Here is a 13,136-nt window from a genome sequence, read left to right as displayed (position 1 = left end):
ACCGTGTCACTAACCAGAGGCAGTGCAAGCACTGGGAAGACAGCCGAGAGGGCGCCCGTCTGAGCGCCACTCCCAGCTGGACACACTGGTCATGGGGGGCCTTGGCGGGGCCTGGAGGGCAGGCAGTTCAGTGAGGCTGCCCGCTCACGCCCCTGGGCCCCAGCCCGGGGCCTGCGCGGGGCTCAGCAGGCTGAGGTCGAAATCACCAGGGGAGGCCCTGCCCTCCAGCACTTCCTGTTCTCAGGCCCGCGCTGCCCCCTGGCGGGCCAGGCTGGGGTTAGGGGGCGGCTCTGGCTTCTGCGGGGAGAAAGGCTGGCTGGCCAGAAGGTGTTTCTGCAGCTGCCTCTGTGTGTGCACCTCGGCTACGAAGAACTCCTGGGCTTCCAAACAGCTGCTCAGGGATGGTTTCTCCGGGAGATGCGCGCGTGCACACACACGCACACACACACGCGCACACACACACACCCCTGTTCTTTGCAGAAGTAGTGCAGGTACTTAGAGCCTCTTCACGTGCGACGCCTCCGGGAGGAGTGGGCAGCATGGCGCCTCCCCAGCAGAGACCCCGCGTCCAGGGTCCCCGGCCGGCCGAGCCCCGGCCTGACAGTGCCTGACAGGCCTGGGACCTGACGTCCGAGAGCCTGGAACCAAGCCCTGGCCGGCCTCCCACTCCCGATTCACCTTTAAACCCTCGGAGCCTCAATTTCCTCCTCCTTGAAGGAGAGCTGGTGATAAAAGTAAAACGCGACGTGTCAGCTACAGGGGCACCGGCTTCGCCGGCCAGAGTGGAGGCTGTCAAACCCTAACAAGCCTGGGCAGGTGTGGGAACAGCTTCACTGGGGGGCAGAGCCGCGGCCGAGCATGGCAGCCGCAGGGGGACCAGGCCGTGGCACGAACAAGGGGCGCGTGGTGGGCAGAGGCGGCCGTGTGTCCCTGCAGGGCGGGCAGCAGCCCTGGGACGGACGTGCAGACACAGGCCCCTCCCCCCGCAAGGCCACACACACGGCTGTCCCTCCAGACCAAGGCGCCCAGAGCTGGACAGAGGGGAGCTGCTGCCCGCAAACAAAGGGAGTGAGGCCCCAAGGGCCAGACGTGGGGTTAGGCCTGGCCTGGTCCACAGGGACAGGGCATTCACGGCCCGTGACCTGTCCAGGCTCTGTGTACGGCCGTCACAGACATTGGCGTCCAGCCTGGGCACCACACCCTGCCCTGGAATGAGCTGCTGGAGTGTAGACCACAGGATGGCTGCCCCGGACAGCACGCTACTGAAGCCAAGCTGACCAGAGCCCGACCCTGCCACCCAGCACTGTGCTCCTGGCACAGCCCTGCCCCCAGATGAGCCCTCAGAAGTACGAGAGCGGGCAGGGCGGCTCCACTGACAACATCCTTTCACTGAAACCGCCCACAAGTCCATCAACAGGAGAGGGAAGAAGAAACCGGAGGTTTTCACACAACGGAATGTGGCTTGGCCACGAGAACAACGGGCCACGGGAGAGGCATCTCTCAGCCGCGCGGGCAGCGTGGGCGGGGGCAGGGGGCGGGGATGCACTCGTGGGAACCGGGGGGCAGGAGCCACCCTGGGAGGAGGAAACTGCAGGGGCGACAGGGGTCTGGGGGCTGTCAGTTGGTCCTGCCCTGGTGCTGGCTACCTGGTCACCTGGTTACTGGCGTGTGTTGTAAACATCCGCTTACCATCTGTGTGCATTTCCGTATGAATGTTCCAACTCAACAGAAACGTACATTTTAGGAAGGTGGGAAAGTGGGGAATTACAAGTGTCGGTAAAGCTAAAATTGTATTGGATTTTACCAGCACTGATAATATTTGCCCTTGATCTAACTGACCCTCCTCATACAACATACAGAGGAGACCAAGGCAGGCGGGGTGGCGGGTGAACCCATCAACAGTGAAGATGAAAACTCTTTCCTACCTTCGTCACCCAGGCACTGGGAAGAGGTGTGGGTATACACGGAATATAGTCTTACCTGGACGTTGGAAAGGGTTGAATTGTGTTCCCCAAAAATGGTATGTTGAAGTCCTAACCCTGGGGACCTGTGACTGTGGCCTTATTTGGAAATAGGGACTTGGCAGATGGGATTCATTAAGAAAAGGTCATAGTGGGTCAGGGTGGCCCTGAGTCCAGTGACTGGTGTCCTTATAAGAAGAGGGGAATTTGGACACAGACCCGCAGGAGAGGCCATGTGACAACAGAGGCAGAAAAGGGAGTGACCTGGCCACAAGCCACAGAACGCTAAGGATCGACAGCCACGCCCAGAAGCTGGAAGAGGCAGGAAGGACCCTCCAGAAGCCTTCGGGGGAGGTGGTCCTGCGACACCGTGGTTTCTGCTGTGGCCTCCGGAACTGAGGAAGAAGAGCTTCCTGATTCTCTAAGCTGCCCAGGTCGTGATGCTTCCCGACGGCAGCCCGGGACGCTCACGCAGTGTGGACGCATAGGCTTAGAGCTCAACTGTTGTTATGAATTAAGGAACCAGAAATGAACCCACACGTTAATGACATCAAAGACGATGATGGCCACTGCTTTGAGATCCGAGTAGGGACAGTGCAGTGGCCACTCCAGCCACATCTACTGCTGGCCAGTGCCCCTAGGGGCCCTCGGGCACTCTGAGCTTCAGTCTCCTTGTCCACAACAAGGTCTACGGGGTGACAGTGGCCTCCCTGTCTGGGTCCAAGAGGCACTGTGCCTGGCGTGGCGCCCTTTCCTGCACCCACGACCTCGGCCCCATCTGCCTCCAGGCTGGGGGGGTGCCTTCTTTGGGGGTGCCTTTCACTGTCCCCCCAGCTCCTGAGCCCTGGATGACAAGTGCTCAGTAAGCCAGACTCGAAATGACCCATTCCAGACTCACTGAGCCCGGCCCGTGGGGTTTTTCTCCTTTTCTTCTGCTTTGCGAGCGATGCTGGCTGGGTCTGTGTAGCACCAGCGACCGGCCCGTCTGCACTGCAGGTGTCGTCCTGCTGCTGGAGTTATTTTCCCCTCAAAGCTACCGCGGGGGCAGGGGTGCTTTCCTTCCCTCCCTGCGTCTGAACACGTTCTGGATCCCAAAACACACACAGCACAGAGGGCGCTGTAGCTCCGGATTCCAAACGCTCAGGAGGCGGCCCAGCTGCTTTGGTGAAGACGGACCGCTAAAGCAGCCTCGCCAGGCCGCGGGCAGCGACGGGTCGCCTGCTGGCAAGTGACCTGAGCAGAAGCGCGGCTGCAGCTCCGTTTCCAGCCGCGTTCAGCTGTTGCGCCCTAAATAGCCACTGTTCAAGCGCACCAAATATTCATCATCCCGCGAATGTTTGCGAGTCAAAATTGCAAACTCCAGCACACCCAGACAATCAACGAGCAAGGACTGACTCGGGGAGGGGACTGCAATGGCTCCTGGAGCCCCACCGGTGCTGAACTGACTGTCTTCCTTACCGGAGATACAGAGGTCCCAGAAGGGCAGGGTCCCGAAGCCTCCTGTAATCCAGCCTCGTGCAGCGTAAGGCAACCGAGGCCCAGAGAGGGGAGGGAGTGTTGCAAGGTCACACAGCAAGGATACTCTCTATGGCTAGGCCTCACCTTCTAGGCGCCTCCACGTGCACCTGCTCCCTGCTTGGACCGCCCCCCCCCCCCACACATGGCCCCGCAGGCCACTGGCACCTAGGTCGGAAGCCTTCACTCTCTCAGCCCCGACCACGCCCGTCACTGTGCCCAGGGGGTCTGCCTCTCCCAACCGTCTCTAAGAGCCACGCTCATCCCCCATCCTCACGCCTCCTCAGGCGCAGACGCCAGCACCTCTCATCTGACAACCGATAAGCCCTCCCACCCTCCCCACCTCCATCCCCGCAAAACGTGGCTGACTGACTCTCCTGGAAAAAATCCTAACATCCAGGCCCAGATGCCCTGCAGAGTCTGGCCCCTGCCCCTCTCCAGCTGCCTGGACTCGTCTCCCCTCGAGTTCTGTGCTCAAACACAGAACTGTCCCACAGAACTTTCTGTGATGCTGGGCGTGTCCAACACGGCACCGCCAGTTACATGCAGCCGCTGATGCCTCAGGTGTGACTGGTGTGACCGAGAGACTAGGTTGTAACTTCATCTCACTTAAATTAACCTCAGTATAAACAGCCACATGATGGAGTCCTCTGCACAACAGCACTGGTCCTCCAGACTGTAGAAGCCACCCGGTCCTGGAATGTGCCGCCTCCTCCAGGCTGGCCTTCTGGCCTGGGGTGGTGTCCACCTGACTGTCACACTTGTACTCAGGCCTCAGCTGGAGGTCACGTCTGAGAAACCTTCCAGCTGCCTCCCAAGTGCTCGCCAGCCCTCAGTCTCCCGTCTGCCGTCAGTGGCTCGTTCTCTAGTTCGTTCTGCAGACGTATGTGTAGCACCAACTGAGGACCAGGCCCTGCGCGGTGGGGCAGACACACTGCTCTCCGTCCCGCCCTGAGCAGCAGTGCCGGGCCTGAGTCACGCCTGCATTCCCTGCGCCTGGCAGGAGGCCAGGCCGGGCTCAGTGTTAGTGGGGTGGCTGAACGCAGATTTCTGCCAGGAGGTGGTCACAGCTAGTGTTATGAGCACACCTGGAAGCTTCCTTTCCAAGAAGCAGGTTGAATCCTGTTGCAAAGCCCGCACACTCCGGTGTATCTGCCCAGCCCCACCCCGACTTGCCAAACACCAGCTCCTCCCGGCTTCCTTCTGTAAACTTGGTGCCCTGCCTCCTAAACCAATCCAATAGAGTTTAGACCTCACACCTCTTCCTACAATGCCTTTGTTGACAGATGGATAAACTGAGTCCCAGTAAGGGGGAATGAATTTACTGGCGGTCACACAACAATGGCCTTGCCAGGCCTGCTGTCTCTGTGGATACACCAATGCTTCTAAACTTCAGCCACACACATCACCCGCACCACTATTACCTAGCGTGTACATTTTTTGATATTAAAATCTAGATACTACACCAAAAGCACGAGCAACAACAACATAATAGCTAAATCCAACATCCTCAAAATGAGAAACTTGTGCCTCAAAGGACACCACGTATGTGATAAGGGTCTTATATCCAAAATATATAAAGCACTCTTACAACTTACTAATGGAAAGACAACCAACTAAACAATGGTAAAAGATCTGAACAGACATTTCTCCAAAGAAGATCTAAATGACCAACAAAGACATGAAAAGACACTCGACACCATTAGTCAGTAGAGAACTATGAGTCAGAACCTCAAGGAGACACCATCTCACACACCCACCAGGATGGCGAGGACCAAAAAGGTGGATAAAGACAAGTACTGACGAGCAGCACGTGGAGACGGCTGGTGGGACTACCCGTTGCGCAGCCGCCGAGGAAAAGCGTCTGCAGCTCTTCAAACAGTTACACTTAGTTATGATGTGGCCCAGCAATTCCACTCCCAGGCATACAGCCGGGAGAAATGAAAACGTATGTCCACCCAAAAACCTGTACATGAATGTTCATACAGCATTATTCATACAGCCAAAAAGTGGAAATAACTCAAATGCCCATTAACGGATGAAAGTACAAGTAAAATGTGGTCCATCCACACTGTAGAGTATTGTTCGGCCACAGAAAGGAAGGAAGCTCTGACACCGGCCACAACGTGGATGAACCTTGAACACATGATGCTCAGTGAGAGACGCAGACACAAAGAATCAGATAGTGTGTGATTCTGTTTGCGTGAAACTCCAAGATGGGCAAGTCCACAGAGACAGAAAGTAGGTTAGTGGTTGTCCAGGCCTGGAGGCAGGGCAACATCGGACAAGGTTTTTTTCTGGAGTAACGAAAAGGTTCTAAAACTGTGGTGATGGATGCACCGTTCCGTGAATATACTGAAAGCTATTGAATTGTAGACTTTAAGTGGCTGAATTATGAAATATGTAAATTACATCTTGATAAAGCTGTTAAAAAATCTTACTTTAACACTAAAGCAAGAATACTCAGCAACTCATGGGCTAATGTGCTATTTAAATATTTTTCAACGTCTATTAAAAATATATACCCATTAAACTTTAAATGGTGGGGCTTCCCTGGTGGCACGATGGTTAAGAATCCGCCTGCCAGTGCAAGGGGCACAGGTTCGAGGCCTGTTCCGGGAAGATCCCACATGTCGCGGAGCAACTAGGCCCGCGCACCACAACTACCGAAGCCCGCACTCTAGAGCCCGCGAGCCACAGCTACTGAAGCCCGCGCGCGCCTAGAGCCTGCGCACAGCAACGAAGACCCAACGCGGCCAAAAACAAAAATAAATAAATTAAAAAAAAAACAACTTTAAATGGTCATGCACATACCACGTAAATTACACTCTGCAGGCCCCCCAGGCTCTACCTCCCACCTCAGAGCTGTTCCTCTCTAGACCCTCTCAGCATACATCCTTCAAGATCTCAGAGGAAGAATAGTACCACCTAATTAATTCAGAATCTTCAACTTACAAAGCTCTGGGCACACCTGGAGACAACTTACTGGACTGTGGACAATACACCACCAAGACGGGGGGCCTGTGTGGCCGACGGGGCAACAAAGACATTGTGGTTTTCGGCTATTGTCCCGGATTCCTGCCAGGGAGCGGTCCAGGCCCACCTGTCACCTGGCCGTCCACGCAGCATCCGAGCTCGACCCCGCCTGGCACACCCTCCTCCCCGCACAGCTCCATACTCACTGTTGCGACATCAAGAGGCCTGGAAGGGGCCCCTCTACTCAAGCTACAGTCTGAGAGGGCACAGAGGAGCCCACGGTGGCCAGAAAGTTCTATGAGGAGCCCCCTCCCCTCCAGAACCTTCCCCAAGGAGCCCACATGCAGCCTAGGCCTCACCTTGCCCAAATCACCCCTCATGAACGTTGGGGTTCTGTGTGAACGTTGGGGTTCTGTCCTGTGTGAACCAGGCTGGCCGTCCGCCCTGGGCACGGATAGCTGCTCCTTCTGGGGGGGCCCATGCCCTGGAGCTCTGCCGCAGTCCCCACCCAGCCCAGCAGCCCCACATGACCTGAATGGCCTCATGGGCTTTTGGGGGTGCAACCCATGCTTTAAAAACAATGAACCGTCTCAACAGTGCAAAAATGGCCCTGTTTGAAACTAACCAAAGATGGCAAACAACCTCGGCCCATGCGGGACAAGCAAGTGCCAGGACCATCAGAGTGGACGCCACAAGCCACAGGTGCTCATTTCGGGAGCAGTGGCTTCCAAACGTTCCTTCTCCACCATCCCCACAGTTTTCAGATGCCACTGAGGGGTTCACTTTGACTTTGGTAGCACAGTTTCTATTTTATCTAGAATAGGGACCAGGGGTCAAATCAGCTGACCCGCTAGTTTTAGAAATAAAGTTTTACGGGCACGGCTATGCGCATTCACAGACATAGAGTCTGGCTGCTCTCGGGCGAGGAGAGCAGAGCTGAGAGGCTGAGACACAGATCACACGACCTGCGCACTCCCGACCACAGCCCCTCACACCTGACCCCCACCGGCCCGGCACTTACTTCATGGGTTTGAACAGTGCTTGCCCGTAGTTCTGGAAGGTCATGATGAGCTTGAGTTGTGTGCCCCCCGACTTCATGGCTGCAATAGGAGGGAAAGAATACAGGGTCACCTGCTGCCTCGGGGCAGGCCCGTGAGCTTGATGATGCACTGCTCCAGGGTCTGGGGGGACCCCTGGGTAGCGGTGGCCTGAGGCTGTGGGGTTAGGTCGGGGTATGGGTGCAAATGTGAGGGTCGTGGCGGTGGAGTGGTGAGGGTCCGCGACCAAGGCCTGGGGCAGGCAGATGTTTCAGGGTCAGGAAGCACCAACCAGGGGCCAGAGGAGCCGTGCTAAGGAGGGTGGACGGGGCCTGGGAAAATGGCCCGACGGCAGAGGTGGCGGGAGGGTGCCACACTGGAGGGTTGGGTCTGCGGTGGCCCCAGCTGGCGCCCTAGACGGTCTCCGCTTGCCCCGACCTCGGCCCCCTCTGTTGAAGGGGGCTCAGCACACCCACCCAGCCTCCCCCATGGGGCTGGGGGCAGGGCTGAGACCCCCTGGTCGGTGCGTCAGGGGACTCAGGTGAGCACGGACGTGTTGCACCCTCTCCCGGGGTTGCTCTCGTGGCGACCGGGGTCACGCTAGTGAAGCACCTGGAACAGCGTCGGGCATGTTCAGGTCAGCGGACTTCAGGGGCGAGAGAGGCAGGACCTCAAGGTCCAAGTTCCCAGATGTTTCAGGGGCTGCAGGGCTCCATGGGCGCCGAGGCCAGACCTGTCCTCCAGGTCCCCGGCCACCTGCCTGACTCCTGCTGCCAGGTCAGCAGCTCCATCTGAAGGGGCCCTGGACTCAGCATCGGAGACAGTGTGACCCAGGTCTGTGGGTGAAGCTCCCCGAGCCTGTACCCTCCCCATTCCTAACAAGATCCCTGACCCGCATTTGGATGGGCCACCCTGACTTTAAATGAATGAACTCCGTCTTCTGGAGACTGGTGGACCACACAGACAGCTCCGTGTGGGAGGTGCTGCCAGGTGCCAGCAGGGCCAATGACGTCGTGCCCTCGGCCTCGGCCAGTTCATCTGTGAAGTAGGACCAACGTCTGTCCTTAGGGGTCACGGTCAGGACGCTGGTCCAGCTGTTTTCACAGCCCCTGCCTTGATTTAAGGGTCAGAAGAAGCGAGGCCTGGCCCAAGGATGGCTCAGATTTGGAGAATGTGACACCAGGAGCAGCTGGGTTCTCTGTTCTCCCCGCCACCCCACAGCCACGGAGAAAGGCGAGAGCGCGTCCATTTACAGGCACTGAGGGGCCAGCCCCGTGGGCACCTGCCCCACGTAAACCTGTGCTCTGGCCTGGGTCCTCGGCCCAACTCAGGGGTGCGGCCCAGACTTCAGTGCGTGACACAGGCCCCAGGATGTCTGAGAAGAAACAGCTTCCAGCCTGGAGTACGACTGATGCCGTGATTTGCTACAATCCAGCGCACCCCTCCTGGGGGAGTTCTGCTTCTTGAAAGGGAAACCACAGCACTGCCCCAGGTGGAAACCAGCTCCCGCCCTGGACTTAAGACGGAGCCCAGCCGGAACACATGCCTGCTGGATTCCGGAGCCGTGGCTGCCAACGGCTCAAAATGGAGAAAGCAAGCGCTGGGGGCTGCAGCTGGGTCAGCACCGCACAGGCTTTGTTTTTGACCTTCAACCCGACAGCGGAGAGAGATGAGGAGGAACTCAGCTATTCACCGCCTTCTCCGGGTCCCCTGGGGTGGCCTTTGTCCTTCCTCCAGGATGACTGAAGGCCCCTCCGGCCCTGGGCTTGGGCGTCCAGCTTACTGGGCATTTTCAGTTCCCTTCCTCTGGGTCAGTCGAGCCAGGCACCTGGGACTGGGGCCCGAAGCGGTGGTGTCCCCGGGGTAGGAGGGGGACTGCAGCCTTTCTGGGCCCAGAGCCACCTTCCTGAGGAGCCCTCTCATTAGGCAGGGCGGCCCTACGGCCCCCAGGGCTGCTGTCCTAGCAGGTCAGTGAGCGCCCAGGACTTCTGTCCTGTGGAGCCGTCTCCACTGCTCAGCACCCCCCATGGCTTTGTCCTGATCTGGATGAGCAACTGTGGGGTCTGTGCTTCAGGCCAGAGGCTGCCTGAATCCTCTCCTGCTGAGTGACTTCTTTTTAAGTAACTCCAAGTACAGAGTAGTTAATTGTGTCATTTATTCTTTGCATCCATGGTTGTGCACAATAGTGATTTAATTATCAACACTATCACTGGCCCAGCCAAAGCCTCCGCAGGCCTGGCTTCAGGGTCCTGAGCCTCTTTAAAGGCAGCTAATAGCCATTACCAAGCAGCCGGGAGCCCAGCTCTAAAGAAATCTCCGCTGGCCACATGCGTTTTGTGAGTGGATCAAGGGGTTCTGAATGGGAGCCTTGACGGAACTGTTCTGAGGGAAAGCATCGGGGGCCTTGCAGGACCCGTTCTCATCACCACACCATTTCTGGGCTCATGTTCCAAGACTGAAGTGACCACTTGGGTCCAGACACAGCCCAGAGCTGGGGGCAGAGATGTGTTGACCGTGGGCAAGCCTGCCCTCCCGGAAGCCTGTTCCCCGATTTGCAGGATGGGGTTGGGAGATGGGCTGGATTTCTAGCTCTTCTTCTATTTTAAGCTCAAAAGAATGGAGCTGCTGAACCCTGACTCCCAAGGCAGGTTCCCGGCTCCCATGGGGCCTCCGAGGGCTGCGCCCCCCCAGGTCGCAGCAGTGCCAGGGGTGGGGCCTCCAGCAGCAGACAGCTCTTGTCCAGGGACCCCGGTCTGCAAACCCACCCAGTGGCTCTGCTAAGCCAAGGGCCCAGTCAGAGGCTGCTGTCTCAGCAGCTGGGTGTTCAACAAAAACGACCAGCTGGATGTGGCGGCAGACACCCCCGGGAAGGCGTGCATCCCCGGGGACGCCTGCAGCCTGGCTGGGCCAGCCCCTCTCCTGCCCCCCGCCCAGCAGAATCCTGGGCCTGGACACTTGCAGCCATGCTCCCGGAGGCTGCACTGGGCTCCAGGTGAGAAGACGTCCTGCTTCCTCAGGAAGAGGGGCTCCTCTCAAGTGTGAACTTGCTGGGAGCACCTCTAGGCACCTCCAGGCCCAAGGCCGCACATAGCGGGGCTGAGCGTCCGGTCGAGGCCTTCAGCAGGCTCCAGCTTGCCCAGTGCTGGCCGCCCCACGCAGAGGTGACCAGCGGGGTCGCTGCCTAGCCTCTGCTCCTACCTCTTCCTCTTCCTCTTCCTCACCAAAACCTCTCAACAGCCCCGTGAGGCAGGTTTCACGGGTCCACACTCGTCTTCAAAATCTCTGGAGCAGAAGTGTTCAGGGGTTTTAAAAATTTCAGATGACAAGAGTTGCATGTGGTGTATCCATCCCCCAGATTCTGTAGCCCTGAGCGGGTCGGGGGAGAACCCCGGAATTAAATGCACTCCCTGGAAACATTCACTCCAAGTGAGAAAAACAAGGGTTTATAAACAGTCTCTCATTTTAGGTTTTGCCTCCATGTCCATTCATGTTGGGTCGGGTTTTGCTGTCAAATGGGTTATGATTTCAGATTTGCAAGCTGGAGATTACAGGGTCGAGGATATGACCACCTCTGTGATCCACAGGAGACGCGGGGAGGTCCACAGAAGTTAACCCATCTGCCCAGAGTCACGCTGACTCGTGACTGGGGCAGCTAGGACACACCAGGCCTGCTGTTCGCTGTGGGTGATGACACCCGGTCCCATCAAGTCAACCTTACCATGCTCATCAGGCACCCGTGAATGCCAGCCTGGGCTCTGACCGGCCCACGGCCCCAAGGAACATGCTCCATTAGGACCAGCTAGGCCAGGGTAGTCCAGCGGGTGAGATCAGCTCAAACAGCCCACAGGACACAGATGGGCAGGCACTCACCCCAGGTCACCCTGCCAGGCGCAGAGCAAGCCAGAACTCTGGGACGTCAGGCAGTCTAGGCACCATTGCCCAGGACAGTTGGACCAAAGGGGGTGTGGGTGCCCCAAGGCCAGGCCCCCGGCAGAACAGGGGAGGAGGGTGCCCAGGGCGGGCAAAGCTGCCTGTGAGCCCCCGAGGCCTGTCCTCTGCCTCTAGCGGCTCCCTGGGCTCCTGGGCTCTGCTCTCTGCACAGGGCAACGTCCATTGAGAGCTGGGAGGCTGTCTGTCCCCTGAGGGGTATGGTGAGCCTGGCTGGCCTGTGGGATCCTTGCAGCCCTGCCCCTAACCAAGACCCTGCACAAAGCCTGAGGTAATACTCTACAAGCCTGGGTGCACTGTCCATCTTCTTGACATAAGATGCAATGTGCCTGAGCCCACTTGACAGATGGGACACCGGGGCAGACAGCAGCCTGCAAGCATGAATGCTGCACTTCCCTAAACCCTAATTTTAAAACGCTGTTGTCATTTTCCCGAAAGGCCCACGCTCCCTGCCCCCTTCCATCACGAAAGCCTTCGCCCCATTCAAGACCTGGTCCTCCCAGGTGGAGGTCACCTCCTCGCTAATCACTCTCGACTTTATCTGTCCATCAGCATGTGCAGGTCAGGATGCAGCAGAAGCTTGTTGAGGCTGGATTCACCCCCAACTCCCACTGCCCAGAAAGGGGCCCTGAGATGCAGGAGGTGCTCAAGAGAATCCGCTGAACAGACGACAAATGGTCATCGCGTTGGATGTTTCTCTAACAGCCTCGTCTACTCAGCAGAGAAGGGGACACCCCAGCTGTGGCCTCTCCCATGCGGTCCTTGTCGTCCACACGGGTTGCCTTCCAGCACAGGAGGAGGGCTGGGTGGGGCTGGGGGCCGGGAGGCACTCAGATTCCTCCTGGGCAGCAAGAAGGAGGGGAGACCACCGTCGTGCCCCGGCGAGTTCTCTCTCAGGGTGAACAACTATATGCTAGGGAGAGGGTGGTGCTGGCAAACAGCTCAGCGCCGGGCGGAGACACCCAACACAGCCTCTAAAGAGCTCTGGAAACCCAGGCGCCAGCGTCGCAGGCAACTCCCAGCTCCCTGGCCTCAGCCCAGGTTAGCAGAGCCCTTTCAGCCTCAGCATGGCCCAGACGCCAGTAAGACAGTGCCTGGAACCCCCTGCTCCCAGCACTCAAGCTCCTGGGGCCTCCCTCCACCCTACGCGTCTCCTGGGACTGTTCCTCCCACCCAGGGCCTCTGCCCACCCCCTCTGCCCTTGGAGCTACTAGTGACTAATCGGGACCTTCACAAACAATTGCCTGCAGGCCTGAGAACAATGGCATCAAACCTCCACACTCAGAAACCACTGCCGACACACTTTCCTGAAATCAGTAACTGGATGCCCTGAAACTTCTGATTCAGCAGATCCCAAAGTACTCAGAGATGTCTCCTCCGAACAACTCAGTGTATGGGGCTCTGCCCTGGATAGAGTTGAGCCCTTGTCACCCCCCGCCCACACGAATCCCAGGAGCACCTGGTGGGCTCTGAGGCAGAGCCTCCCCAAACAACCAGAAGATGCTGAGCTCTCCAAGGCGTCTCCCTGCAGCTGCCAGGGGTGCCTCTTCTTAACCCGCGGTGGGGACCCGTGGTGCGCCCCCCCCAGCAGAACAACAGGACTGGCCGGGCGGCGTCTTGCCCTGCCTTGCTCATCTTGCAACAGCAGAAAGCAGCCTCCCGCTGCCCCCAAATACCGACAGCATCGAAGGCCTGCAGG

General features: G+C 58.1%; 1 protein-coding gene across 1 annotated transcript in view; it reads right to left on the bottom strand.

The window, feature by feature from the left end:
* The window catches only part of FAM20C (FAM20C golgi associated secretory pathway kinase), a 38,244-nt gene that overhangs the window by 21,427 nt on the left and 3,681 nt on the right, over positions 1–13,136 (bottom strand). The window contains exon 3 of the mRNA XM_057528700.1: positions 7,474–7,552. Coding sequence (XP_057384683.1) covers positions 7,474–7,552 — 79 coding nt within the window. The remainder of the gene's footprint in view (positions 1–7,473; positions 7,553–13,136) is intronic.

Source organism: Balaenoptera acutorostrata, chromosome 15, assembly GCF_949987535.1.
Source record: "Balaenoptera acutorostrata chromosome 15, mBalAcu1.1, whole genome shotgun sequence".
NCBI classification, from domain to species: Eukaryota; Metazoa; Chordata; class Mammalia; order Artiodactyla; family Balaenopteridae; genus Balaenoptera; species Balaenoptera acutorostrata.
The sequence above is the reverse complement of the archived record's forward strand: the minus strand, read 5'-3'. Positions and strand labels throughout refer to the sequence as shown.